Here is a 27273-nt window from a genome sequence, read left to right as displayed (position 1 = left end):
CTCTGTGTGCCACTAGGCTTAGTGCAATAATATACTCCTGCATTCCCCCCAAGGCAGTGCTCCCATCTGAGTAATTGGCTATCCTTTCTGAAGCCAGTCCATAAAAACTGGAGAATGTGACTACTTCTTTAAGTGCACAGACAACAATGCAAGGATACAAGGAACATGAAAAATCAGGAAAACTTGACACTACCAAGAGAATACAATAAATATCCAGCAAGCAATCCAAACAAATGAAGATCCATGAAGTCCCTGATAAAATATTCAAAATAACTGTTGAAGGTCAGTGAACTGTTGAAGAGAACACAGATAAATAATGTAACAAAATCAGGAAAACAACATAAAAACAAAATGAGAACATCAAGAAAGTGAAGCCATGAGAAAGAACCAAACAGAAATTCTAGAGGTGAAAAATACGCTGAAGAAACTAGAAAGTGCAGTAGAGAGCTTCAGCAGCAGACTTAGTGAAGCAGAAGAAAGAATCAAGAGAACTTGAAAACAGGTCATTTGGAATTACCCAGTAAGAGGAAAGAAAGAATGAAAAAAATGAAGAAAGTCTCTGGAACTTACGGGACACTAGAATTGAATGAATATATGCATTATAGGGATTGAAGAGAAGCAGGCAGAAACCTTTTTTCTTTTTTAAAAGAAATAACCCAAAACTTCCTAAATACGGAGAGCAAAAGAGATATCCAGACTCAGGCTCACAGAACCCCACAACAGTTAAAGAAGTCTACATCAAGACTTATTATAATTGTCAAAACTCAAAGATAGAATTTTGAAAGCTGCCTGAGAAAGGCAACTCATCTCATACAAGGGAAGCCGGCCTCTACCCCCGTGAAATGATCAGTGAATTTCTCAACATGTATATTCCAGGCTAGGAGATAATGGGATGATATATTCAAAGTACTGGGGCGGGGGGGGGAACCTGACCAGCCATGATTATTATACCCTGGAAAGCTATCCTTAAAAATGAAAGGAGATAAAGTCTTTCCCAGACACATGAAAATTGAGGGAGTTTGTCATCACTAGGCTTGCCTGAGAAGAAATGCTAATGGAGTTCTTAAAATGGAATAGAAAAATGATAAACACCAATGTAAAAGCGTATGAAAGAAAGTATGTAAAGCTCAGGGGTAAATGTACAGTCAAATATAGAATAACATAATACTGTTAAGGGTGGTACAGAAATAACTGCAACCCCAATATAAAACTTTAAAGAAGGCTGGGTGTGGTGACTCACACTCGTAATCCCACTGCTTTAGGAGGCTGGGGTGGGAAGATCACATGAGGCCAGGTGTCTCACACCAGCCTGAACAATGTAGCAAGACCTCATCTCTACAAAAAGAAGGAAGAACAAAAAAATTATCAGTTATGGTGGTAGGCACCTGTAGTCTCAGCTACCTGTGAAACCGAGGCAGAAGGATCACTTGAACCTGGGAGTTTGAGGCTGCAGTGAGCTAGGATTGCCCCATTGCACTGCAGCCTGGGAAACAGAGCAGCATCCTGTTACTAAGGTAGGGTGGGGGAGAGGACTTAAAAGACAAAAAGGTATTAAAAATAAGTATAATGACAGAAAATTGATACTGGATTTACAGTATGAAAAGTAGTAAACTCTGACTTCAAAAACACATAGTGTACGGGTAGGTAAAAGTGTAGAGTTTTGTAGGCCATTGAATTTACGTTGTTACCAAATTAAAGTAGACAATTGTAACCACAAAGGCAAACCTATTGTAAATACACAAATGCTAAAGAGAAATCAAACCAAACCATTAGAAAAAAAAACCCCACAATCAAATAACAAATGAAGACAGCAATAGAGTAAGGAACAAAAGCCTGCAAAACAAGCAGAAAATAAGTAGCAAAATGGCAGTAATAAATCTGTACTTACTGTTAATAATTACTTCAAGTATAAATGGATTAAACTCCCCAATCAAAGGGCATAGAGTGACTCAATGAATTAAAGAAAAAATACCCAACCATATGCTGCTTTGAACAGACTTGGCTGAACACGAAGGAATATCTTATTCCATGTAAATTATAACCAAAAGAGAGCAGAAGTGGCTAAACTTAGACAAAACAGACTTTAGGACAAGAACTGTCCCTAGAGAGGAAGAAGGCCATTAAATAATGACAAAAGAGTCAGTTTAACAGAAGGATACAACAATTTAAATATATTTGCACCCAGCAATCTTATAAATATATAAAACAAATACAATCTGAAGGGAGAAAATGGTAGCAATAAAATAATAGTAGGAGACTTCAGTGTTCCACTGTCAATAATGGTTGGAACATTCAGGTAGAAAATCAATAATGAAACACCTGACTTACAACACTGTACACTAAATGTGCCTAAGAAATATATACAGGATTTTCTACCTCCAAATCAGCAGAATACTCATTCTTCTCAAGTGCACATGAAACATTCTTCAGAATAGATCATGTGTTAGGTCACAACACTAGTATTTAGAAATTTAAGAAGATGGAAATCATACCAATATCTTTTAGACCATGGTGGAATGAATCTAGAAATCAATAACAGAAAATGGGAAAATTAGCAAAAATGTGAAAACTAAACATACAGTTGAACAACTATTTGGTAAAAGAGGAAATAAAGGGGAATTTAAATAATACCTTGAAGCAAATGAAAACAAATATAACTCACTAAAATTTGTGAGATGTAGCAAAACAAGACTCTGAGGGAAGATTATAGTAATACATGCCTAAATTAGAAGAGAAGAAAGATCTCACTTAACCTAGTTTTCTAACTCACAGAACTAGAAAAAGAAAAAACAAACTAACCCCAAAGTTACTATATGGAAAGAAATAATGATTAGAGTACAAAAAAATTAAATGCAAAAGAGAAAAACAATGGGGAAAAAATCAACAAAACAGGCTTGGTTTTGTGGAAAGATAAAAAAAAATCAAACTCTTAGCTAGTCTAAGAAAAAAAAGACTTAGATAAATTAGAAACGAAAGTAGAGTCATTACAATGGATAACAGAGAAACAAAAAGGATCATAAAGGACTATTATCAATAATTTATGGCACCAGATTGGATAACCTTGGAAGAAGTGGATAAATTCCTAGAAATATACAACCCAACATGACTGAATCAAGAAGAAATAAAGAGCCTAAACAGACCAATAACAAATACAGAGATTGAATTACTCAATCAAAAAACCAACAAAAAAAGCCTAGGGCCAGATGACTTCACTGATGAATTCTATGAAACATTTAAAGGAGAAGTAGTACCAGCCTTTCTTGAACTTTTCTGAAAAATGGAAGAGGGAACACTTTTGTGAAATAAGAAATATTATATTGGTCTCTGCCCCTGGTTCCTGACTTAGAGCTCCTAAAACTCTGGTAGATAGAAGCACTAGGATAATATTGTTTTTCCAATATGTTATCATTGACCCTGGTTCCCAACAGATAATTTCTGTGATCTTTGTAATTTCTTGAGTGATAAGAGCATCTGAAACAGAGTTCCTAAATGTCTTGGGCTTTGCTGAGTGATAGGAGCATCTTTTGTTGTAATGACGCTACTCTTGGTAGTGTCCTGGATAGCCTCAAAATTGGTGCTGGCTACCAGAACTTGGACCTCCAGGTTCGGTTGATTGCCAAAGCCAGTGATTTAATAAATCATGCCTCTGTAATGAAGTTTCCATTAAAAATCCCAAGAACAGAGTTTGGGGAGTTTCTGGGTTGTTAAACATGTGGAGGTACCTGAAAGGTGGCACACCTGGAGAGGGCATGTAAGTTTCATGTCCCTTCTTCACACTTTGCCCTAGGCGTCTTTTCCATCTAGCTGTTTATCTGCATCCTTTAAAAGTTCCTTTGTAATAAATTGGCAATAGTAAGTAAAAGTGTTTCCTTGAGTTCTATGGGCCACTCTAGCAAATGAATCAAACTTGAGGAGACAGTTGTGAGAATCCCAAATTTATAGCTGGTTTGTCAGAAGTATGGGTCAGAACTTGGGACTTGTGATTAGCATCTGAAGTTGTGGGGGCAGTCTTGTGGGACTGAGCCCTTATCTGTGGGACCAGGTAGATAATGTCAGAATTGGATTGAATTATATGACAGCTAGGTGGCGTCAGGGAAGTGGTCAGTATGAGAAAAACCCCATAAAAATCTGGGTGAAGAGAATTGTTATTGTGTTGTATGTGAGAGTAGGAAAAACAATTTAGTTTTTCCTGTCTCTTACACCGCCCAAACTTGTGTTATGAGACCTGCATCACTCTGATTCCAAATCTAGACAGAAACACAAGAAAGGGGAGAACTACAGGCCAATATTCCAGATAAACATAGATGCAGAAATCCTCTTTAAAATACTAGCAAACCAAATTCAAGAATATATTAACAGTCATACCATGATTGAGTGGGATTTATCTCTGGAATGTAAGTATAGTGAAATATACTAAAATCTATAAATGCAGTATACTGTATTAATACAGTGAAAGACAAAAAAACACTAATATCTCAATAGATGCAGGATAAACACTTGACAAAGTTCAATATCCTTTCATGAAAAAAACTCTCAACATAATAGATATAGAAGGAACTTTTCTCAATACAATATAGGCCAATGCTGTTGTTTTAATGTTTATCCCCTCCAAAACACATATTGAAGTTTAATTACTATTGTAACCATCTTAAGAGGTGGGTTCTTTAGGAGGAGATTAGGTTATATTGGCTCTGCTCTTATGAATGGATTGATACCATTATTGTGGAAGTGGGTCCTTATTGCAGGAGTGGGTGCCTTATAAAAGGTTGGATTCAGCTCCCCATAGTGCCCCTGCCACCCTTTGCCCTCTCTTACCCTGTTGCTTTCCTCCGGGGTTGATTTCATAAGAAGAACCTAATCAGATGCCACCACCTTGTTATTGGACTTCCAGTCTCCAGAACTATTATATGATAAATACATTTCTTTTCTTAATAAATTGCCTAGTTTCTGATTTTCTGTTATAGCAGCACAGAACAGACTAAGACAGCCCATATATGAACAACCCACAGTTAACATCATAATTGGGAAAAACTGAAAGCTTTTTCTCTAAGATTTGGTAAAAGGCAAGTATCCCCACTTTTACCATTTCTCTCCAACGTAGTACTGGAAATACTGGGAAAAGCAGTCAGGCAAGAAGAAGAAATGAATGCATTATATGGGAAGGGAAAGAAGTAAAATTATCTATTTGTAGATAACATCATAAATATGGAAAACCTTAAAGATTCCACAGAAAACTTGGAGAAATAATATATGAATTCAGTAATGTTTAGAGATACAAAATCAACATGCTTAGGAATCAGTGGGGTTTTCATACACTATGATCTATATGAGAGAGAAATTAAGGATACAGTTTTCCTTATATTAGCAACAAAAAGAATAAAATACTTAGGAATTAACTTAAGCAGGGAGTTGAATCACTTGTGTAGTGAAAATTATAAGTTTATGAAAAAAAATTTAAAGCAGCAAGTAAATAGACATCCGAGTTTGTGGATTAGAAGTATTAATATTATTATAATGTCCATACAGCCTTAAGTGATCTACAGTTTCAGTGCAATCTCTATCAGAACCCCAACCATTTGTTTTTAGAGAAATAGAGAAACAGTCCTAAAATTCATGTGAAGCTCCAAAAGACCCCAAAGATCGAAAGTAATCTTCAGCAAGAAGAGCAAAGGCTATAGTCATAATACTTTCTAACTTCAAATTTTGTTATAAAAGTATAGTAATCAAACAATTTGGCACTAGCATACAAACATACACACAGACCAATGAAACTTAATAGAAAACCCAGAAATAAACCTATGCAATTATGGGCAACTGGTCTTTGACAAGGATGCTGAGAACCTACAATGGGGAAAGCATAATCTTTTCAACAAAGGATGTTGGGAATTCTGGGTATCCACATGCAAAAGAATGAAATTGGACGCTTATCTTACACCATACACAAAAATCAACCCAAAATGGATTAAAGGCTAAGATCTGAAACCATACAACTTTTGGAAGAAAACTTTCGGAAAAACCTTGACATTGATCTTGGTGATAATTGTTTGAATATGACAGAAAAACACAGGCAACAAAAGCAAAATTAGACATGTGGAATTAAATTAAAAACCTGTACAGCAAATGAAAAAATTATCAAAATGAAAAGACAGCTATGGAATGAGAAAAATATTTGTAAAAAATATATCAAATAAGACATTAATATCCAAAATATTTGAAGTACTCACACAACTCAATGGCAAGAAAACAGCCTGACTCAAAAATGGGCAAAGGACTTAAAGAGACACTTCTCAAAAGGAGAAATCCAAAAGGCTAACAGGTACATGGAAAGGTCCTCGGCATCTATAATGATCAGGGAAATGGAAATCGGACTTGAGTGAAGTATCACCTGATGCTTGTTAGGATGGCTATTCTCAAAATGACAGGAGGCACGTATTGGGGAGGATGTGGAGAAAATGGAATCCTTGTATGCTGTTGGTAGGAATGTAAATTTGTATAACCATTATAGTAAGCAATATGGAATTTCCTCAAAAAATTAAAATAGAGCCTATCATATGATCAGCAGTTCTTCTTTTGGGTATATATACAAAGGAATTGAAATCTGGATCAAGAAGAGATTCTGTGCACCGATGTTCACTGTAACATTATTCATAATAGCCAAGATATGGAAACAACCTGAGTGTCTGCTGACGAATGAAAAAAATATGGTATATATTTTGTGTGTGTGTGTTCATATATATATATATGTGTGTATATATATATATAAACAATATTATCTAGCCTTAAAAAGAATGAAATTTTAACATTTGTGACAACGTGGATGGAGCTAGAGATATTAAGCTAAGTGAAAAGAGACACAGAGAAATGCTGCATGATCTCACTTCTGTGTGGAATATGAAAAAGTCACATTCATAGAAGCAGAGAGGGGAGATAGAGTGGTATTGGTCAAAGGGTACAAAAGTTTGACTTATGCAAGATTAATAATTTCTGATGATGTAATGTACAGCATCATGACTGTAGTTAACAAAAAACAAAATACCTGAAAACATAGGAAACTTTGAGTTTATTCTTGGAATTCAAAGATATTCCTTCATTAGAAAATCTATGAATGTAATGGGATGTAAACTGATTAGAAGAGAAAAACCATTATTTTCAACATCAGGGAAAGATGATCAAGTTTGGATAAGCACTAATTATATTTGCAGAAGAGAGTCTGTGTATTTAGAGCAGAATAACTATTGATCAGTGTGGTAAGTGGAAGTAACATGGGCTCTGGAGATAGCCAACCAAGTTTAAATCCTGATTTTGTCATATAATAAGCTATGATTCCCTGAGCAAGTTACTTAACATTATTGTATTTCAGTTTCTTTTTCTGAAAAATGACAATTGTAGTTATTAACCTGTTGTGATGCTTAAATGAGGCAAGTATGTAAAACAGTAACATAGTGCTAGGATGGATGTTGCTTAATATACAGTCACTCTTATAACTGAGTACTGTGTTATCTATGCTGTATGACAAATAACGGAAAAAGTTAGCTTAAAACAGCAAACATTTATCAGGTCACTATTTCTGTGAAAAAGGCAACCAGGAATTGCATAGTGATTCTTTTATTGTTTTATTTGGAGCCAGGGACTTGCTCTGTCACCCAGGATGGGATGCGGTGATGCAGCATAGCTCACTGCAGCCTAGAACTTCTGGGCTGAAGCCATCCTCCTGCCTCAACCTCTTGAGTAACCAAGATTACAGGCACATGCCATCGTGCCTGGTTAAATTTTTAATTTTTTTGTAGAGACAGGGTCTTGCCATGTTGCCCAGACTGGTCTTGAACTCCTGGCATCAAGCAATCCTTCTACCTTGGCCTTCTAAAGCACTGGAATTCCAGGTGTGAGCCATCATACCTGGCCATCATTCTTGCTCTGGGTCTCTGATGATTTTTTTTTTTTTTTTTTCGAGATGGAGTCTGGCTCTGTCGCCTAGGCTGGAGTGCCATGGCACAATCTCGGCTCACTGCAGCCTCCACCTCCCGAGTTCAAGTGATACTCCTGTCTCAGCCTCTTGAGGATCTGGGATTACAGGCATGCGCCACCACACCTGGCTAATTTTTTGTATTTTTGGTAGAGACGAGATTTCACCATGTTGGCCAGACTGGTCTCGAACTTCTGACCGGAAGTGATCTGCCTCCCAAGTACTGGGATAACAGGCGTGAGCCACTGCTTCCAGCCTGATGAATTTTTAGTCAAGCTATCAGTCAGGTCATAGTCATCTGGGTCTGGAGGATCCACTTCCATACTCATTTGTGCGGTTATTTGCTGGCTTTTGTTCCCCTTTGGCTGTGGGCCAGAAACCTCAGTTTCTTGCCAAGTATACCTTTCTACAGCCCAAGTGTCTTCATGACATGGCCAGTGGTTTCTCCATAGAAAATCAGAGAGAGAGAGTCGGGGAGAGAAAGGAAAAAGTACCTAAGAGAGTTAATAAAAGGAAGTTGTGCTGAGTTTTATAGCATTGCTTTTGCTGTATTCTTTTGGTCACAGTTCTGATACAATATGGGAGGAGATTACATAAGGATCTTAAAACCAGGTGGCTTAGATCACTAGGCACCATCTCAGAGGCTCCATACTACAGGTACCTAACACAGCATGATGAAAGATATATGGCCACTATATTGTAATTACAGGTGAACTCTTTTGTTACCTTCTGGTATTAGAAAAGAGTATAAATAGTCATAGGTTAAGCATATTATTTGGATTACTTTTACTGTGTAGTTTAAATTTGGGAGAAATAGTTGGACCACATAATTTGAATGTTCATAAAAATACATTAGGTAGTACAAGATTCTGTTGAGTACAGTGTAAAGTTGACTAGGACTATAAGAAAATTATTTGAGTTTTATTTTTACTTGAATCTCAATAATTTGTCATGTAGCTGAATAGATTAGATATGAAAAGCAGTCTCTTGTGGAGTTCTACAAGAGTCGATGTATTATTTTAATTTTAGCTTAAGAGAAGTGCTCTAACACAATCACAATTCTTCTCTTACTGTGTTTTTAAATACCAGCACAATTATAGTATATTTTCTTTTATCTAAACATGATCTCCAAGTATTCATGCAAGAAAATCGTTGATTAGTGAAAGTATACAAGACTTTAGATGTGTTCTGGTTATTTTCTCATCAATGTAGGTATCTCTTAAATTAATTTTAATGGCAATTTTCATCTTCCATTTGTATGATGGATTATTGTTTTCAACACTGTTTCACATGAGTGATGTCATCACATCACCACAATAACTCTATGATGTACACAAGGCAGGTGCTGAACCTCATTTTATAGATGTAAAAACAATCTAGGAGAGGCTAAGTGTTGTTTCCAGTGTTACACAACCAATAATTTGCAGAGCTGAGGCTTTAAGGACATGTCATCTGGCTCTTCGTGTAGTGCTATTTTTGTATCATACTTTTTTGGATGGTTCAACACAATTATTGAGAGAAACAACTCAAATAAAATTTTAGGTTTTTTCCACTCATATTGACCCATCTTCTGATTTTCTATAATTTATTTTCATGGTGCTGAATCTTATTTCCTAGAGCACAGAGCAAGCTTTTACTTCTTCTGTTTGAGGTTGTTTTAAGGAATTAAAGTTTTAAGGGTTAATTTCTTAAAACAACATAAAGTAGCAATTATTATGTCTATATTTTTTTGTAGGTGAAACCCTCTCTGTTCCTTCAGAGAATGTTTCTTATGCAAATAATGTGATTTGTTAGATATCATTTTTCAGTTTCTAGGATAAAATTACTTATTTTTCTTGAATGTGGGTTACATCATAGTAACGTTTATAAGGTTAAATATACACTATATTCATTTTAAACATACTCATGATAACGGTACAAGAATAATGCAAATATTTCTGTAGAGGCATATCTAAGCCACTGTTCTGAGAGTTTTATGAACCTTCAAATAATCCTGTGAGGTAATATTATTATTTTTATTTGCTGTTTATAGATAAGGAAACTGAGACATAGGCTAAAAAAGTTGTCTAGATTATGCAGCTAGTAAGTGGCCAATGTAGATTATGAATTTAGGTAGTCTGGCCTCATAGTTCTCGTCCTTAATTGTTAGTCATGTTGCTGCACATTTTTCCACACTTAGAGTTTATATTTCATAAGCCATTTATTTATTAGTACTTCATTTAAATGATTGTATATATTGAAATTAAGGATGTGATAATTCACTATACGCAGGAGAAGGATGTCCGGAAGTGGAAGGAAGAATTACTAGATCAACGACGCAGGATGATGGAAGAAAAATTACTTCATGCTGAGTTTAAGCGAGAAGTGCAATTACAAGCAATTGTGAAAAAAGCACAAGAAGAAGAAGCTAAGGTATATCATAAGAGCTTTAAATGTTAACTTAATTACCCAAGTACTTTTTTCAATTGTTATATAATAGTAATAGAAGATAATGTTTATCCAGTGTTTATTCTGTTCTAGGATAACAGCATTTTACAGGCTCATTTAAAACTTACGAGGTGCAATATTTTATCCCTTTGATAATTCTGTGAGCCATCTATTATTATTTTATTATACAAAGGTATAATTGATAGATAATAAGCAGCACATATGTAATTTATTCCATTTGATGAGTTTTGACATGTATTATATCCTTGAAACTATCAGTACAATGAACATAATATACAATTCCTCTTTGTAATTCATTCCTTCATTCAACTCTATTATCTAATTACTGATCTGCTTTCTATCAGTATAAATGTTTGCATTTTCTAGAACTTATGTGTGTGGAATCATACATTATCTATTCTTTTCTCTGGCTTTCCCTCATAATAGTTACTTGGAACTTCATCCTGTTGTGTGTGTGAATAATTCCTTCCTTTTCATTGCTGAGTCATTCCTTCCATTTCTTTACGTATGGAAATACCGTAATTTGTTAACCCAGTCACTTGTTGATGGACATGTGTTTTCTTTCCAGTTTTTTTCTATTACAAATATAGCTGCTGTGGCAATTCATGTATATGTCTTTGTGCAGATGTGTACTTTCATTTTTATTTTATGAAAACCTAGGAGTGGATTAGTATAGCATCTTACAATAGGTTCATGTTTAAGTTTTACACATGGTTTTCCATTCCTACCAGTAGTGAATGGGAGTTCTAGTTGTGCTATATTCTGACCAGCACTTGACACAGTTACACATTTTAATTTCAGTAATTTTTAAAATATGTGTATAGAGTCTTAATTTTTTTTCCTTTTTTTGTGGGAAAAACGTAATGTAATATTTATCATCTGTTAAGTATACAGTTCAGTGGTTTTAATGCATTCATGTTATGCAGTCATCACCACCATGTATCTCCATTAGTCTTTTTCATCTTGTAAAACTGAAACTCTGTGCTCATTAAACAGTAACTCCTCATTCTCACCACCAGCCCCTGGCAATGATCATTCTACTTTCTAGATCTATGATTTTGACTACTCTAAGTGCCTCTTATAAATGGAATGATATGATATAATTTTATCTTTTTGTGACTGGCTTATTTCATTTAGCATTAGGTCTTCAGTGTTATAGCATATGTTAGAATTTCCATCCCTTTTCAGGCTGAGTAATTTTCCATTGTATGTATATACCACATTTTGCTTATCCATTCATATCTCAGTGGACATTTGAGTTATTACTATACTTTAGCTATTGTGAATAGTGCTGTTGTAAATATGGATGTACAAATAACTCTCGAGTCCCTGCTTTGAATTCTTTTGGGTATATACCCAGAATTGGAAAGTCTGGATCTTATGGTAATTCTATTTTTAATTTTTTGAGGAATCACCATGCTGTTTTCTACATGTAGTTCAACATTTTTACATTCCCATCAGTAGTGCACAAGGGTTCCAGTTATTCCATATCCTCTCTAACTTCCATCATTTTGTTTTTGTGATAGTAGTCATTCTAATGTGTGTTATTTGGTGTCTCGTTGTAGTTTTGATTTGCATTTCTCTAATGATTAGTGGTGTTGAGCATCTTTTCATGTGCTTATTGGCCATTTGTATATCCTCTTTGGAGAAATGTCTATTCAAGTCATTTGCCCATTTTTGAATTGAGTTGTTTTTTTGTTGTGGAGTTTTAAGACTTCTTCATATATTCTTGATATCAATTTGTTTTTAAATCAAAGATATGATTTGCAAATGTTTTCTCCCATTCTGTGGGTTGCATTTTTACTTTGACAGTAACATCTTTTGACACGCAAAATATTTTAATTTTCGCAAAGTCCAGTTTGTCTGTTTTTTCTTTTGTTGCCTGTGACTTTGGTGTCATATCCAGTAAGTCATTGCAAAATCTAGTGTCGTGACACTTTGATCCTGTGTCTTCTAAGAGTTTTATAGCTTTAGATCTTACGTTTAGGTAATTGATCCATTTTGAGTTAATTTCAGTATATAGAGTTAGGTAAAGGTTTAGCTTGATTCTTTTGCATGTGACTGTCGAGTTTTCCCATTGCCATTTGCTGAAAAGACTGTTCTTTGTCCATTAAATTGTCTTGGCATCCTTGTCAAAAATCATTTGACTATATCTGTGAGGGTCTATTTCTTAGTTCCCTGTTCTATTCCATAGGTCTGTATGTTTGTTTTAGTGCTAGTACTATACTGTTTTGATGTTTGTAGTTTTAAGTTTTGAAATTAGGAAGTGTGAGTCATCCAATTTTGTTGTTCTTTTTAAAGATTGTTTTGGTTATTTGGGGTCCCTTGAGATTCCATATGAATTTTAGGGTGGACTTTTCTGTTCCTGCATAGTCATCATTGGGATTTTGATAGAGATTGCATTGAATCTATAGATCACTTTGTGTATTGTTGATGTCTTAACAATTTTAAGTGTTCTGGTTCATGATCATGGGATAATTTTTTATTTATTTGTGTTGTCTTTAATTTTTCAACAATGTTTTGTACTTTTTATTGTATGTATCTTTTGCCTCCTTGGTTAATTACTAAGTATTTTATTATTTTTGATGCTATTGTTAATGGGATTGTTTTCATAATCTCCTTTTCAGATTGTTCCTTGTTAGTGTATAGAAATGCAATTGATTTTTGTATGTTGACTTTGTATCCTGCTTCTTTACTGAATTTTTATTAGTTCTAACAGTTTTTGTTTGGTGGAATCTGTAAGTGTTTTCTACATATAAGTTCATATCATCTGTGAACAAAGATAATCTTACTATTTTCTAAATTTCGACACTATTTCTTTTACTTTCCTAATTCTTCTGGCTTGAATTTCTAGTGCTACTTTAAATAGAAGCGGTGAAAACGGCCAGGCACAGTGGCTCACACCTGTAATCACAGCATTTTGGGAGGCCGAGGCGGGCAGATCACGAGGTCAGGAGATTGAGACCATCCCGGCTAACACAGTGAAACCCCGTCTCTACTAAATATACAAAAAATTAGCTGGGCGTGGTGGTGGGCACCTATAGTCCCAGCTACTTGGGAGGCTGAGGCAGGAGAATGGCGTGAACCCGGGAAGTGGAGCTTGCAATGAGCCTAGATCGCGCCACTGCACTCCAGCCTGGGTGACAGAGCAAGACTCCGTCTCAGTAAAAAAAAAAAGTGGTGAAAGCAGGTATCTTTATCTTGTTCCTAATAGCAGAGTAAAAGCTCTCAGTCTTTTACCATTGAGTATGATATTTGTTGAGGTTTTTTCATATATCGCTTTTGAGTTTGTTCTGTTCCTAGTTTGTTGTTTTTTGTCATGAAAAATGTTTAATTGTCAAATGTTTTCTTGTGCATCAATTGAGACTGTATGTTTTTTCCCTCTTTAATTCTGTTAATATGTTATATTACATTGGTCAGTTTCCGTATTTCGAACCCTTCCAGGAATAAATCCTACTTGGTCATGGTGTATAATTCTTTTAATATGCTTTGCTAGTATTTTGTTGAGAGTTTTTGTGTTAATATTGATAAAGGATATTGGTCTATAGTTTTTTCCTTTTAGTTTCTGTCTGGTTTTGGTATCAGGGTAATGCTGGCCCCATAGAATGAGTTAGGATGTATTCCCTCCTCTTCAGTTGTTTGGAGTTTGAGAAGGTTTGGTGTTAGTTCTTTAAGTGTTCGGTAGAATTCACCCATGAAGCCATAAGGTCCAGGGATTTTCTTAGGAGATTACTAAATTACTGATCAATGTCCTTACTAGTTACAGGTCTAATTCATGTTTTCTAAATTTTTTTGATTTGATTTTTTAGGTTTTGTACTTGTGTGTATTATGAGTTATGGTTGAGATTTTTTTTTCATGTGGGTATGTACTGTTCCAGCACCAGTTGTTTAAGACTGTTCTTTTTACATTGAATTGCTTTAATAACATTGTTGAAAATGAATTGGCCATGAATATGTGAGTTTTCTTTCTAACTTGATTCTGTTTCCTTTATCTCTGTGCCTTTTTTTATACCAGTACCACTCTATCTTGATTATTGTACCTTTATAATAAATTGAAATCAGAAAGTACACGTCCGTAAGCTTTGTTGTTTTTTTCTGAGCTATTTTGGCTATTTTAGATCCTTTGTATTCCATATAAATTACAGGATCAGCTTTTGAATTTCTACAAAGATTTTTTTAAAGCCTATCTGGGTTTAAAATGGGTTTGCATTGAATTTATAGATTAATTTGGGGGAGAATTGACATCTTAATGATATTGAGCATTTCCATGAACATGATATATATCTCAACTTATTTAGATTCTTGCCTTTGCATCTATTTTGTGAAATTTATCTATAGTTCATATGTTTGATGGTATATTCAATGGTTTTTTTTCTGTTTATTGCTAATATATAGCAGTGCAGTTGATTTCTGTATATGTACCTTGTATTCTACAACCTTGCTAATAAACTCACTTATTAGGTCTATTGTTATTTCTTTCTTTCCAGTCTGTATGTTTTTTATTTTTTATCTCCTTGTATTGCAATGGCCGGGACTACTACAGTGTTGAGAGTTGTGAAGATTGCTGACGTCTTTCCTTGTTCCCAGTCTCAGGAGAAAAGCATTTACTCTTCACCATTAAGTATGATATTAGCTATAGATGTTTCATAGATGTTTGTTATCAAATTGAGGAAATTTCTTTCTAGTCTTAGTTTACTGAAAATCTTTACCATGATTGGACTTTAAAATTGTTCACATGGTGTTTTGTCAATTAAGATATAATTTAAAAAATTTTTTAATGATGAATTTCACTGGTTGATTTTCATATATTAAATCAACTGTGCATTTCTGGGATAAACCTCATGTAGTCATAGTATATTATCATTTTTATATATTGGTGAATTTGATTTGCTAAAATTTTAGGAATTTTTGCATCAGTGTTCATGACCGAGGGTGTTCTATAGTTTTTTTTTCTTTAATGTCTTTGTTTTTGGTAACAGGATATGCTGGCTTTGTAAAGTGATTTAGGAAGGTTTCCATTATCTTCAGTTTCTTTAGAGTTGTTTGTGTAGAATTGGTACAATTTATTGTTTAATTTTTTTTTTTTTTGTAAAATCCACCAAGGAAGCTATCTGGATCTGGTTTTCTTTGTGGGAGGGTTTTTGCCTAAAAGTTTTATTTCTTTAATTTACGTAGAGCTATTCCTAATATCTGTTTCTATTATATAATTTGTGTCACTCAAGAAATTTATCTATTCCCCAAAGACTAATACTGTTGAGCATCTTTTCATGTACTTTTTGGCCATTTGTATATCTTCTTGGAAAAAAATCTCTGTTCAAAATCCTTTGCTCACTTTTTACCTGGGCAGTTCATCTTTTCGTTGTTTAGTTATAAGAGTTCTTTATATGTTCTGGATACTAGATCCTTATGAAACTTGTGATTTGCAAATACTTTCTTTAATTTTGCAAGTTGTCTTTTCACTTTCTTGATAATGTTCTTTTAATAAAAATTTTTAATGTCAAATTCCAATTTATTTATCTTTTTTTGTTGCTTAGTTTTTGGTGCTAGGAAATAATTACCAAATCGAAGATCATGAAGATTTACCTCTTTGTTTTCTTCTGAGATTTTGTGGTTTTAGATTTTTATATTTAAATCATAAAAACATTTTGAGTTAATTTTTGTGTGTGATCTGAGGTAGGGGTTCAACTTAATTCTTTTGCATAAGAATATACATATTTCCCAGCACCATTTATTGAAGAGACAAACCCTCCCATTGGTCTGTCTCAGCCCATTTGTGTTGTGATAAAGGAATACTTGAGGCTGGGTAATTTATAAAGAGAAGAGGTTTATTTAGCTCACTATTCTGTAGGCTGTACAAGAAGCATGGCACCATCATCTCCTTCTGGTGAGGGCCTCAGGCTGACTCCAGTGATGGCAGAAGGTGAAGGAGAGTCAGCATGTGCAGATCACATGGTGAAAGAGGAGGCAGTAAGAGAGGAGGGAGGTACCAGACTCTTATAAACAACCAGCTCTTGAGGGAACTTTTGCAGGAACTAATATAGCAGAGCTCACCCCTTTCCCCTGAGGGCATTAATCTATTCATGAGGGATCTGTTCCCATGACCCAAACACTTCCCATTAGGCCTCTACCTCCAACATTGGCAATTAATGTTTCACATATTGATTACATATATATATATTTTTTGAGACGGAGTCCCACTCTGTTGCCAGGCTAGAGTGCAGTGGTGTGATCTTGGCTCACTGCAACCTATACCTCCTGGGTTCAAGTGATTCTCCTGCCTCAGCCTACCAAGTAGCTGGGAGTACAGGTGCGCGCCACCACACCAGCTAAGGTTTGTATTTTTAGTAGATACAAGGTTTCACCATTTTGACCAGGATGGTCTTGATCTCTTGACCTCGTGATCTGCCCGCCTCGGTCTCCCAAAGTGCTGGGATTACAGGTGAGAGCAACCACGCCCGGCCAGATCACATATTTCAACATGTGGTTTGAAGGGACAGACAGCCAAACCATAGCAGTCTGTATGTCTGTCTTTATGCCAATACCACACTATTTTGATTACTGTAGCTTTTTAGTAAGCTTTGAAATGGAACCATGAGTCCTCCAATTTTGTTATCCCTATCCCCACAGAACATGATGTACCAATGAAATGCACCTTGCAATTCCATGTGAATTGAGGTTTGGTTTTTCATATCTGCAAAAAAGCCCATTGGCATTGTGTTAGGGATTATGTATCTTTATATCCCTTTGAGTAGTATTATCGTCTTAATATTAGTCTTCCAATTTATGAACATGGAATTTCTTTCTATTTATTTGTCTTCTTTAATTTCTTTCAGCATTGTTTTGTTTTCAACATACAAGTATTTTACTGCTTTGTTTTAATTTATTCGTAAGTATTCTTTTGGATGCAATTATAAATGATATTGTTATCTTAATTTCATTTTTGATTATTCATTGCAAATGTGTAACATATAATCAATTTTTATGTATTGATCTTATGTCTTATAATCTTGTTTGAACTCCTTCATTAGTTTTAATAGCTTTTTAGTGAATTCTTTAGGAGTTTTCATAAACAAGATCACATAATCTGCAAATATAGTTAGTTTTGCTTTTGCTTTCCAGTTGGATGTCTTTGATTTCTTTTTCTTGTTTAATTGCTCTGGCTAGAACCTATAGTATATTGTTGAATAGAAGTAGTGAGACTACACATCCGGAATAGTCTTGATCAGCAGGTGGTTGAATCTGTGAATGCAGAGCATCAACTGTAAGGGACTTCAGCATCTGCATTTTGGTATCCGTAGTGGATCCTGGAATCAATCTCCAATGGATACTGAGGGACAACTATATGTCCTTTATCGGGTCAAGGAAGTTCATTTTTATTCATCGTTTGTTGAATGTTTTTATTATGAAGGGATATTGGATTTTGTCAAATGCTTCTTCTCCATCTATTGCTGTTACACTATATTTTTTGTCCTTGTTCTATTGATATGGTGTATTACATTAATTGAATTTAGGTATTTCATATATTTGTCCAATTTTGTTAGTTGTTTAAAGTGCAAGGGTAAATCTCATCCTGTTACTTATGGCTGGAAGTGGAATTTCTGATGTATGTGTTATTAGTATTTGTATCTGTTTATTTTCGAGCAACAGTCTGTAGGTAGATTATTGATGATCATAAAGGCAGAATTAAATCCAGATCTTTCTGGTTCCAAAGGTTCTGATTTTACCACTGTACTTATTACTTTAGTATTCTCATTTTGTGATATTTTACCATATGACTTACATACATTTTGACTTGTCTAATTGCTTAATATACTTACTTTCAATATGATTTTATTAAGCCAAAGTGACTCTTTTAAGCAAATTAACCTAATTGTTTGTCACAGTTTAAATAATTTCCATAGAGATGGATGGTCAACTCCCTGGTATCTTTACATGAGGATATCAGCTACCATTTATAGTACTTTTAATTCTTTTTCTTAAAATTCCAACTTCTATTTTGGATACGCGGGGTACATGTGCAGGTTTGTTCCATGGATATATTGCACCCAAGTAATGAGCATAGTACTCAATAGGTAGGTTTGTTTTGTTTTGTTTCGTTTTTTGAGATGGAGTCTCACTCTGTTGCCCAGGCTGGAGTGCAGTGGCGCGATCTTGGCTCACTGACACAGCTGCCTCCTGGGTTCAAGTGATTCTTCCGCCTCAGCCTCCCAAGTAGCGGTGATTACAAGCACAGGCCACCATGCCTGGCTAATTTTTTTTCTTTTTTTTTTAGTAGACATGAGGTTTCACCATTTTGGCCAGGCTGGTCTTGAACTCCTAACCTCAGGTGATCCACCCACGTTAGACTGCCAAAGTGCTGGAATTACAGGCCAATAAGTAGTTTTTAATCCTTCTCTCTCTTCCCTCTCCACCTCTAGTAGTCTGCAGTATCTATTGTTCCCATGTTTATGTCCATATGTGCTTATTGTTTAGCTCCCACTTACAAATGAGAAAATTGTCCCTTGGTTTACTGTTGCATTAATTCAATTAGGATTATGACCTTCAGTTCCATCCATGTTGTTGCAAAGGATACAGTTTCATTCTTTTTTTGGTTGCATAGTATTCCATGGTGTATATGCACCACATTTTTTTAATCCAGTCTATTGATGGGCACTATCAGTGGACTCCTGGGTTGATTCCATGTCTTTGCTATTGTGAATAGCATGGCGGTGAACATACGACTGCATGTGTCTTTTTGGTATAATAATTTGCTTTCCAATGGATAGATCCCCAGTAATGGAATTGCTGGGTCAAATGGTAGTTGTGTTTTAAGTTCTTTGAGAAATTGCCATACTGCCTTCCACAGTGGCTGAACTAATTTACATTCCCACCAACAGTGTATAAGCAGTCTCCTTCTCTGTAGCCTTGCCAGCATCTCTTGTTTTTTAACTTTTTAATGATAGCCATTCTGACTGGTGTGAGATGGCATCTCATTGTGATTTTGATTTGTATTTATCTGATGCTTAGTGATGCTAAGAATTTTTTCATGTTAATTGGTGTCTTTTGCTCATTTTTAAAAATGAGGTTGTTTTTTGCTTGTTGATTTAAGTTCCTTATAGATCCTGGATATTAGACTGTGTTAGATACATTGTTTACAAATATTGTTTCCCATTCTGTAGGTTGTCTGTTTACTCTGTTGAATGTTTCTTTGGCTGTGCAGAAGATTTTTACCTTAATTAGGGCCTACTTGTCAACTTTTGTTTTTGTTCCAATTACTTTTGGAGATACTGCCTTGTCAAGCAGATGTCAAGAAGGGTATTTCCTAGGTTTTCTTCTAGGATTTTAATAGTTTGAGGCCTTACATTTAAATCTTTAATCCATCTTAAGTCAATTTTTATATGTAGTTAAAAATAAGGGTCTAGTTTTGTCATTCTGCATGTAATTAACCAGTTATCCTAGTACCATTTATTGAAGGAGTACTTTTCCCATTGCTTTGTTGGCCTTGTTGGAGATCAGATGGTTGGAGGTGTGCAGCTTTGTTTCTGAATTTTCTGTTCTGTTCCATTGGTCTGTGTGTCTGTTTTGTACCAGTACCATGCTGTTCTGTTTACTATAGCCTTGTGGCATAGTTTGAAGTCGAGTAATGTGATGCCTCAAGCTTTGTTCCTTTTGCTTACTATTGCTTTGGCTATTGGGGCTCTTTTTTGATTCCATACGAATTTTAGAATAGTTTTTTTTTTTTTTTTTCTAATTTTGTGAAGAATGCCATTGTGGTTTGATAGGATAGCTTCAAATCTATAAATTGCTTATGGCCATTTTAATGATACTGATTCTTCTAATACAGTGCATGTGATGTTTTTCTGTTTGTGTCATCTCTGATTTTTTTCAGCAGTGTTTTGTCATTCTCCTTGTTGAGTTCTTCCACCTCTTTGGTTAGCTGTATTTTCCTGGGTATGCCATTTTCTTTGACTATTTTATGTTATTGTGTTCTTGATTTGACTCTCTGCCTGGGCATTGTTGGTATATAGAAATGCTACTGATTTTTGTACATTGATTTTTATATCCTGAATCCTTGCCAGAATAGCTTATCAGTTCCAGTAGCCTTTTGGCAGAATAATTAATGGTAAGTGAATTAAGAGTCTGTACTAAAATTCTTGCTAATATGAAATACTGTTTTAAAACCTTGCTACCACTTGCTCACCTATTGGTGCTCTTAATTGTCACCATTTTCAGTTCAATAAACTGAAATCCTGTCTGGACATGTATTCCATTTCTACAAAGAAAATAGGCACTGTATTTTTTTTTTCTTATTCAAAAGTATTTTTTATTATCATAGTGAAGACTGAAGTCTCTTGAGTTAGACAAATTTGAATTTAGGTTCTCACTCTACCACTTAGTAGCTGAATAGCCTTAGGTATTATTTTACCTCTCTGAGCCTATTTGTTCATCTTTAAAATGGGAATAATTTTACCTACATCTCAATTACTGTAAGTATTAAGTTAGATTATGCATGTTGTGAAGCAGTTAATGTCATCTTTGGTATAACAAAAGCACTTAGTAAAACATTAGAATTATAGAAGAAATATTCTACTACTTAATTTTTTCTGAAGTCTCTCATGTATTTCTGTTGTTCTGTTACTAACCAAAAAGTATTAATAATCCAGTGATTTTTTTTAAATTTAAATTTTACCATACGAGTACTTTCCTTGAGAACATGTACCATTTTAGACCTGTTACATGCTCAAGATGATTTTTTTCCATGTATGCTTTCTGTGAGTCCTTGGGGTAAATTAATGGCCATTTCAAATCCTTTAGTTCTTTCTTAGGTAGGTAGATGGTTGAAAATAAATTAGCAAGTACTCAGTTGATGGTGATTAATATTGCAGCCTGAGTTATTCAGAACCTGATTTTATATTAGATCATAGTCCATTATTTAATAGTCTAATATTGACTTTCATTTTCAGTTTCTTAATGGCTTATTGACTCATTTTCAGTTGCAACATGTCTCGTAATAATTACCATTTATTTTTCTTTTTTTTTTTTTTTTTTGAGGAAAAGACACCTGTTTCTTATTGCTTGTGCTGTGGGTCCTATTTTTGTCCTCTTTGCTGCTCTTGGAATTTTTTTATCAGTTAAATTCTTGTCCTTTGCTTTATTACTCGAGATTGCCTACTTTTGTACACCTGTTGTATAGATTACCTATTTTGTATTTTTTGTAAATCCCCGAATTTCTGAGAAATAGTGGTCTGAGCTTGTTTCTACTACCTCATCACCCATGTCTTCCTTAATTCCTTATATCATTTTCCCCTTTCTGCAACTGTATTTACCTTTGAGAATATTTCTGTTTTCACTGAGTTTAAAAGACTTTTCTGAGTCACTTCATATGAACACCATCAGGCACCTTTTTCTAGAAAACTTCTGTACTATCTTAATTTTCTCTCTACTCTCTAACCAATCCGTCACTGTTTTCCCTTCTTTATTTTGTCAGTTAAATGTAACTGAAAAATGAAGTTTCACTTCACTTACTCTTCTTTAGTATCACAGTCACTACCATTGCTTCAGCTGTCTTCTCTGCAGTGATTTCTAAATCTGAATCTTTAGCCCTACCTTCAACTGAGCTGTAGACTCAGTTGCCTCTTGTTTGGTGCTTGTATCCAGTGGAACTCATCAGCTCACCATCTCCTTTATCCCAAACCAACTTTACTGAAGTCCATATTTCAGATAATGATAATAATAGCTAGTCACCCATTCACCTAGATTTGGAAAACTTGTATTCATTTACTTCATTTCGCTTTTCTTTTTAATCTCTTTTTGACAACTTTTTGTGTATAAACCAGAAAGATAAGCTAATTTTTTCTGACATCTTCTTTGGAGTCATATGTGGTTATATGTAGTTAGAGAACCTGCAGTTCTCTAACTCTGTAGGCACCTGCATTTTCCATTGCGGCTTCCACCGGTTTACTTTTATCTCCCTCCTAAATATTTACAGTTGATATTCTTCCCTTTTGCTCCTCCTCCCTCCAAATTAATCTTTTTGGAGGGTATTGTAATGCCTGTCAGTCTAAAAATCTTGAGGGACTTTTCATGGTCTTCAAGCCTAAGTATAAATACATTACTCTAGATTTCTTTAATATTATGTTGTATTTAAAATAGTGGCCATATTTTTATTTTAAAAGTGATTCATTTTTATTTTGAAGAGTTTAAGCAATATAGCAAAGGAAACAATCCCATCCTCAGAGATAGCCACCATTAACATTAGGTAGACACTGTTTCAGACATTTTCCTGTTGTTATATTCAGATTGCATGAATGGATAATCATAAAATAGAATTATTCTATATATGATACTTCTTAGTAAGATGTAGTAATCTTTATTTTAGTTCCATTTTAAGGGAAGGAGATGAAGTAGAAGTAAAATTGAGGGAATTCTTGAGTTTGTCGTATTTGTTTATCACAAGAAGAATTCATTCTCATATGAATTTTTTGAGATAATATTATGAAACGTATTGAGAGTTTGGAGTTGTATTTATCCAATTTCATTTTAATTTCTGAACATTTTTAGGGAAACCTTGCTGAAAAGAGATGAGAAAATTATCACTCGTATATCATCCTAATCGTTCCACAATAATTATTCATAGGTTTATTATTTTTCTCTTGTTAAAGTTTATCAAATTTACATTTTCCTCTGTAACTTTAAGTTCCTCAGTTTAGTTTTCCTTGTATATATAAATCAACTCATTGTTTACCAGTTCTTCATTTGAGTTGTTTTGTCTTTTGGTTTGCTGGATTTTATTAAGAAAAAAACTTTTTTTCTAGGAAAAGCTCATATATGCTCTGTTCCTTGAGTTCTTGCATATTTTAGGCCTGTGACATTTCTATCTGAATTATATCTTGGTTCGAGATCATATTTATGATTCACAGTATCTCTCCTTCAGAACTTCGTAGACATTATTGTATTATCTTAATTATTTCTGTAGGGAAGCCTGAATCCACACTGATTTTTCTTTCTTGTAGGTGACTTACATTTACTGCGTGGAAGCTTGAAAAATTATTGTTCTTTCTTAATGTTTTATGATTTAATAAGGATATTCTTGATGGTGATGTTCTGAGTCAATGTTTAATGAAGTAATGTAAGCTCTCTTAATCTTTAAACATTTCCTGTATTTTATGTTGGAATATTTTCTGTTGCCTTTCTTAACTACATAGATCCTATTTATCTTTATCTTTATATTAGGTCATTTTGCTATGTTCTCTATATTCAAGGCTTATTATCCATTCATCTTCACTGTAAAAATCTACAATAACTGTGATTATCAAAAGTTTTTCCTCTAGAAGTAATTTCTTTGTTTTAATAGAGACAGGGTCTCACTCTGTCACCCAGGCTGGAGTGCAGTGGCAGGATCATAGTTCACTACAGCCTTGAACTCCTGGTCTCAAGTGATCTTACTGAGTCAGCCTTTTGAGTGGCTGGGACTATAGGCATGTGCCACAAAATTTGACTTATTTTTTAAATTTGTTGTAGAGATGGAGGTCTTGCTATGTTGCCCAGGCTGGTCTCGAACTCCTGGCCACAAGTGATCCTCCTGCTTTGGCCTCCCATAGCATTGGGATTACAGATGTGAGCAGCTGTGCTTGGCCCATTATTTGGAGTTGGTTTTTACAATATCCTTGTTCTGTTCCATGCGTTTTCTAATTTAAGTAATTCTGTGATAGTGTTACTTTTGTGCTCTGTTTGTTTCCTTAGCTCACTAATCACCTTTATCAAATAAGGCAGTAGTTCTCCCTTAATTGCAGTTTTGGTCTTTGTGGTTTCAGCTACCCTAGTCAATCACAGTCCAAAAATACTAAATGGAAAATCTAGAAATAAACAATTCCTAAGTTTCAGATTGTGTACCGTTGTGAGTACCATGATGAAATCTTGTATAGTCATGTCCCGGACATAAATCATTCCTTTGTCCAGTATCCATGCTGTATATGCTATCTGATCATTAGTGTGTTAGTAGCCATCTTGGTTATCAGATGGCGTGTCATGGTATCATAGTGCTTGTGTTCAAGTAACCCTTATTTTATTTAATGGTCCCAAAGCACAAGAAGAGTGGTGCTAGCAATTTGGATATGCCAGACAGAAATTGTAAAGTGCTTCCTTTAAATGAAAGAATGAAAGTTCTCAACTTACTAAGGAAAGGAAAGAAATCTTATGCTGAGGTTACTGAAATCTGTGGTAAGAATGAATCTTCTATTTGTGACATTGTGAAGAAGGTAAAATAAATTTGTACAATGTACGTCATCATCCCTCAGTATCTGTGGAGGATTGGTTTCAGGGCCTCTTGAAAGATACAAAAATTCATGGTTGCTCAAGTCCCATGTATAGTAAAATGGTATAGTATTTGCATATAACCTATGCGCATCTTCCTGTATACTTTAAATCACCTCTGGATACTTATACCGAATACAATGTAAATACTGTGTAATAGTTATTGTACTGTATTATCTAGGGATTGAAGACAAGAAAAAATGTCTGTACAGGCATGCATTGTTTTATTCTGCTTCACTTTATTGGGCTTCAAAGATACTGAGTTTTTAAAAATTGAATGTTTGTGTCAATCCTGCATCAAGCAAGTCTTTATTTTTGCCATTTTTTCCAACAACATGTGCTCACTTCATGTCTCTGTGTTATACTTTGGTGATTCTTATAATATTTTAGATTTTTCAATTATTATATTTATTATGGTGATCTGTGGTAAGTGATCTTTGGAGTTACCATTATAATTGTTTTGGGGTGTCATGAGCTACACTCGTATGTGACAGCAAACTTAATTGATAAATGTTTCGTGTGTTCTGACTGCTCCACTGACCTGGCCATTCCCCCATTTCTTATCCTTAGTCCTCCTTATTTCCTGAGACATAACAGTATTGAAATTAGGCTAATTGGTTAATTAATTGATAACCATACAGTGGCCTCTTTAAGTCTTCAAGTGAAGAGTTTTACATCTTTCACTTTAAATAAAAAACTAGAAATGATAAAGCTTATTGAGGAAGACTTGTCAAAAACTGAGCTAGAGCCTGTGCAACTTAGCAAGACCCCATCTTTACCAAAACATTTAAAAAATTAGCCAGATGTGGTGGCGCATGCTTATCGTCTCAGCCACTCAGTAGGCTGAAGTGAACGAGTCACTTGAGCTCAGGAGTGTGAGGCTGCAGTGAGCCACTGCACTCCAGCCTGGGTGACAGAGTGAAACCCAGTCTTGAAAAACAAAAAGAACAAAATAAAGCTGGGATAAACTGAAAGCTAGGCCTCTTGTACTAGTCAGTCAAGTTGTAAATGAAAGGAAAAGTTTTGAGAAAGATTAAATGTGTTACTTCAGTGAACATATGAATGATAAGAAAGCACAACAGCTTATTGCTGGTATGGCGAAAGTTCGAGTGGTCTGGATAGAAGATCAAACCAGCAGCAATATTCTGTTAAGCCAAAGTCTAATCCAGAGTAAGATCCCGACTACCTCCAATTCTGTGAAGTCTGAGAAAGGTATGGAAGCTGCAGAAGAAATGTTTGAAGCTAGTAGAGGTTGATTCTGGAGGTTTGAGGAAGGAAGCCATCTCAATAACATAAAAGAGCAAGGTAAGGCAACAAATGCTGACATAGAAGCTGAAGGAAGATCTAGCTAAGATAATTGATGAAGAGTGCTGCACCAAACAAGAGATTTGCAGTGCAGATGAAACAAACTTCTCTTGGAAGAAGATGCCATCTAGGACTTTCATAGCTATAGAGAATTTAGAGCTTGACTTCAAATCTTCAAAGTCAAGGCTGACTCACTAGGAGCTAATGCAGCTGGCAACTTCAAGTTGAAGCCAGTGCTCATTAACCATTTTGAAAATCCTAGGCCCTTTAAGAATTAGGCTAAATCTATTCTGTCTGTACTCTATAAATGGAACAACAAAGCCAGCATGACAGCACATCTGTTTATAGCATTGTTTACTGAATATTTTAAGTCTACTGTTGAGACCTCCAACTCAGAAAAGAAGACTCTTCTAACAATTTTACTGCTTACTGACATTGCACTGGTTACTTAAGAGCCCTGATGGAGAGAGTACAAGGAGATGAATGGTGTTTTCATGTCTGCTAATGTAACATCCTTTCTGCAGTCCATGGATCAAGGAGTAATTTCAACTTTCAAATCTTAGTTTTTAAGAAATACATTTTATAAAGCTATAGCTGCCATAGATAGTGATTCCTCTGATGGATCTTGGCAAAGGAAATTAAGACTTTCTGGAAAGGACTCACCATTTTAGATGGCATTAAGAACATTGGTGATTCATGGAAGTCAAAATATCAACATTAACAGAAATTTGAAAGACATTGATTCCAACTCTCACAAATGATTTTTGGTGGTTCAAGAGTACAGTTAAGGAAGTAACTGCAAATGTGGTAAAAACAGCAAGAGTATGAGAATTAGAAGTGAGCCTGGAGATGTGACTGAATTGCTGCAGTCTTATGACAAAAATTAAATAAATGAGGAGTTACTTCTTGAAGAACTTGTTTGGAGATTCTAGCAGGGGAACACAGCTACTCATATTCCTTGACCAAAAACCGGTCCTCCTCTATCAGGGATGGTCATCCTCTTTGACCGAGCATGCAGCTTTGGGAGGGACGCACCTGGAGCGGTGAGGGAGTAAGGGGACACCCGCTTAGCCAGCCAGATCAACTGAATCAACCCTGGCGATCAAGGGGGTGACAGATGTCACAGCCAGATTGCCCTCATATCCAAGTTACTTCTTAAGAATGAGCAAATAATGTGATTTCTTGAGATGGAATCTACTCCTGGTGAACACACTGTGAACATTGTTGAAATAACAAATTATTTAGAATAGTCCATAAAATTAATT

At 35.0% G+C, this 27273-nt stretch overlaps 1 protein-coding gene across 24 annotated transcripts in view; it reads left to right on the top strand.

Moving 5' to 3' along the window:
- The window catches only part of SCAPER (S-phase cyclin A associated protein in the ER), a 557109-nt gene that overhangs the window by 148968 nt on the left and 380868 nt on the right, over window positions 1–27273 (top strand). For all 24 annotated transcript variants that reach the window (XM_005560160.5, XM_065548231.2, XM_073996464.1 and 21 more), the window contains one exon: window positions 10235–10375. In XM_005560160.5, the coding sequence (XP_005560217.3) occupies window positions 10235–10375 (141 nt within the window). The remainder of the gene's footprint in view (window positions 1–10234; window positions 10376–27273) is intronic.

The sequence above is a fragment of the Macaca fascicularis genome, chromosome 7 (assembly GCF_037993035.2).
Source record: "Macaca fascicularis isolate 582-1 chromosome 7, T2T-MFA8v1.1".
NCBI classification, from domain to species: domain Eukaryota; kingdom Metazoa; phylum Chordata; class Mammalia; order Primates; family Cercopithecidae; genus Macaca; species Macaca fascicularis.
This window is presented reverse-complemented; position numbering and strand designations above follow the sequence as displayed.